The sequence below is a fragment of the Nicotiana tabacum genome, chromosome 15 (genome assembly GCF_000715075.1).
Source record: "Nicotiana tabacum cultivar K326 chromosome 15, ASM71507v2, whole genome shotgun sequence".
In the NCBI taxonomy this organism is placed as follows: domain Eukaryota; kingdom Viridiplantae; phylum Streptophyta; class Magnoliopsida; order Solanales; family Solanaceae; genus Nicotiana; species Nicotiana tabacum.
The window spans coordinates 108,609,470-108,611,550 of NC_134094.1; the positions used below are offsets into that span (position 1 = coordinate 108,609,470).

Sequence of the window (2,081 nt, forward strand, 5' to 3'; positions counted from 1 at the left end):
ATACTAAACTTCATAGTGTTGAAAAAACGGTTCATAATATTTTAAGTTAGTGAATCTAATCCCAGGATTGGAACTAAAAAAGCCAAAAGTAATTGAAGAGACAAAGAGTTAACTTGGTATTCTCAAATGAAATTGAACTAGAAGTTGAGTTTTAGTAGAATAGTTCCCAAATGATAGACCCTATATTCTATTCAACGGCTTTATTATCAGCCATATTTCCCTTTGAATTTTGATCGTGTGGTTGTAGTTGCGTGAAATTTTAAATACTTTTAATTTGTGGTCTAAAACAAGTCATAAATATTTGTGTGACTAAACAAATTATTATTTATAAATATAAGAAAATATCATTGTATTTAGGTAAACTAAAAATACAAATACATCAGATAAATTGAGACACGAAGTATTAGAGAAGCATAATGAATATTTCTAGATATTATTACACAGAAGTTCCAAACCACATGCCAAAAATCCTAAGCTCGCATACATAAGAAAAACAATACATAAACTAAAAAGAAAAACTAAAAATTTATATAGATATTGTTGATTTAGTTTGGTTTCCGTCAAATTTTCATATGTTCAAGCAAATCAAACCAAATATTCTTAGATTTTTTTTATTCTTAGTTAAATCAAAGTACAGATACATTTTTTAGTTTGGTTTGATTTTGCCATTTATCTTGAACACTTACACCGCTAGCTCCTATCATCCAATTTGCATTTGCATACAGTAGCTACTAATATATATTCATCCAAAAATTTAGAACAATACAGTATCTTCCATTTGCCTTTGAAGCAAATTAGATTACAAAATTAATCACCGAAAAAAAATATAATTTTAAAAGCAGAACAATTATACAGCTAGTTGAATATCCCCAATTTCAAGTTGAGCAGCAATATCCTCAAGTTGTTTCTTGACACTCATATCAATCAACTTTGATCCTGAATTTCCGTACCTTATTGTAAATCCAGCTACTAGCGATTCATCAATCACCGTTTTAATCCTCACGTTTTTCGAACCTGTCAATCGCTGTACACCTTTCGCGATCTGAGCCAAATGCTGCGATTCCAATTTCACAACAGAAGTGACCACAGCAAGTTCCGTGTCCGTAAGCGTATTGTACACTTTCTCGAACTCCTTTACAATTTCTTTGATTAGCTCCACGCGCTTCATGTCTACTAAAATGTTCAGGAAATTCGCCACGTGCGGCTGGATGCTCGACGATGAAACGATCTCGTCCACGAGTTCGCGTTTCTTCTCTTCGCCGACAATAGGGCTCACGAAGAAGTTGAACACTGCTTCGTCGTCGAAGATTTTTTCGATTTTTTCGAGGTCGGCGGTGGTTTGTTCTAGGGTTCCGTTCGACTTGGCTATGTCGGCGAGTGCGTTCGCGTAACTTCCGGCAGCGGAAGCCACCATTTTTGCTCCGGCAGCACCACCGCCTCGGCGGGAGGTGCGATTAGAGCGGAGCTTGATGGTTAGTTTCGGGAGCTTGAGGCCGCCGGAAAAGGAGAGCTTTGCCGTCGGTCCGCTGATGATTTGAGTCGGCGGCGGTGACCTGGACTGGAAAGTTATCGGAGTTTGTTGTAGTGCCGCCATTAATCTCGTTTATGCGCTAGAAGAGAGAGAGAGAGGAGAGTACTGAATTTGAGAGTGAGAAAATGAGAAAAGGGATTATGGAGGGGAATGGACGGTGGAGATTATGGGGGAAGTAGAATCTACGGTGATGAAGGGATAAGATTATCATATATTACCGGTGAAGGATGGCCTCTTATCTGATGGTCTATGGGGATAAGGAGTTGAAACGTGTACTTCACATTTGATAGCATTGCTTTCTTTTTGAGCTAAATGGAAGGACTAATTTGTGAAATTTTAGAGTCGGACTTGTTATTTCCGATTATTATTTTTTGTTCATTAGTAGTAGTAGTATTTTTTTTATCACTCGCCAATTATTTATCCTATTACTAATTTTTATTGTCAAAATTATAGAACTCCTTTCCATTATGAAATCGTGTTCACTTCAACATTTCTTTGCTTTTCTGAGTCCCGAGTGATGGCATATATGTCGAACGGATTCACAATAAAC

The 2,081-nt window shown here is 36.9% G+C and overlaps 1 protein-coding gene across 1 annotated transcript; it reads right to left on the reverse strand.

Moving 5' to 3' along the window:
• Nucleotides 1–696: 696 nt before the first annotated feature.
• On the reverse strand, nucleotides 697–1,644 carry LOC107797795 (ATP synthase delta chain, chloroplastic). Its single transcript, NM_001325639.2, has one exon. It carries the CDS (start codon nucleotides 1,592–1,594, stop codon nucleotides 848–850), a length of 747 nt encoding a protein of 248 aa, NP_001312568.2. The 5' UTR covers nucleotides 1,595–1,644; the 3' UTR covers nucleotides 697–847.
• Between the last annotated feature and the right edge of the window lie 437 nt (nucleotides 1,645–2,081).

Excerpts from the sequence above, each read along its gene's own strand:
- LOC107797795 (NM_001325639.2), bottom strand. The coding sequence starts at position 1,594 with ATGGCGGCACTACAACAAACTCCGATAACTTTCCAGTCCAGGTCACCG.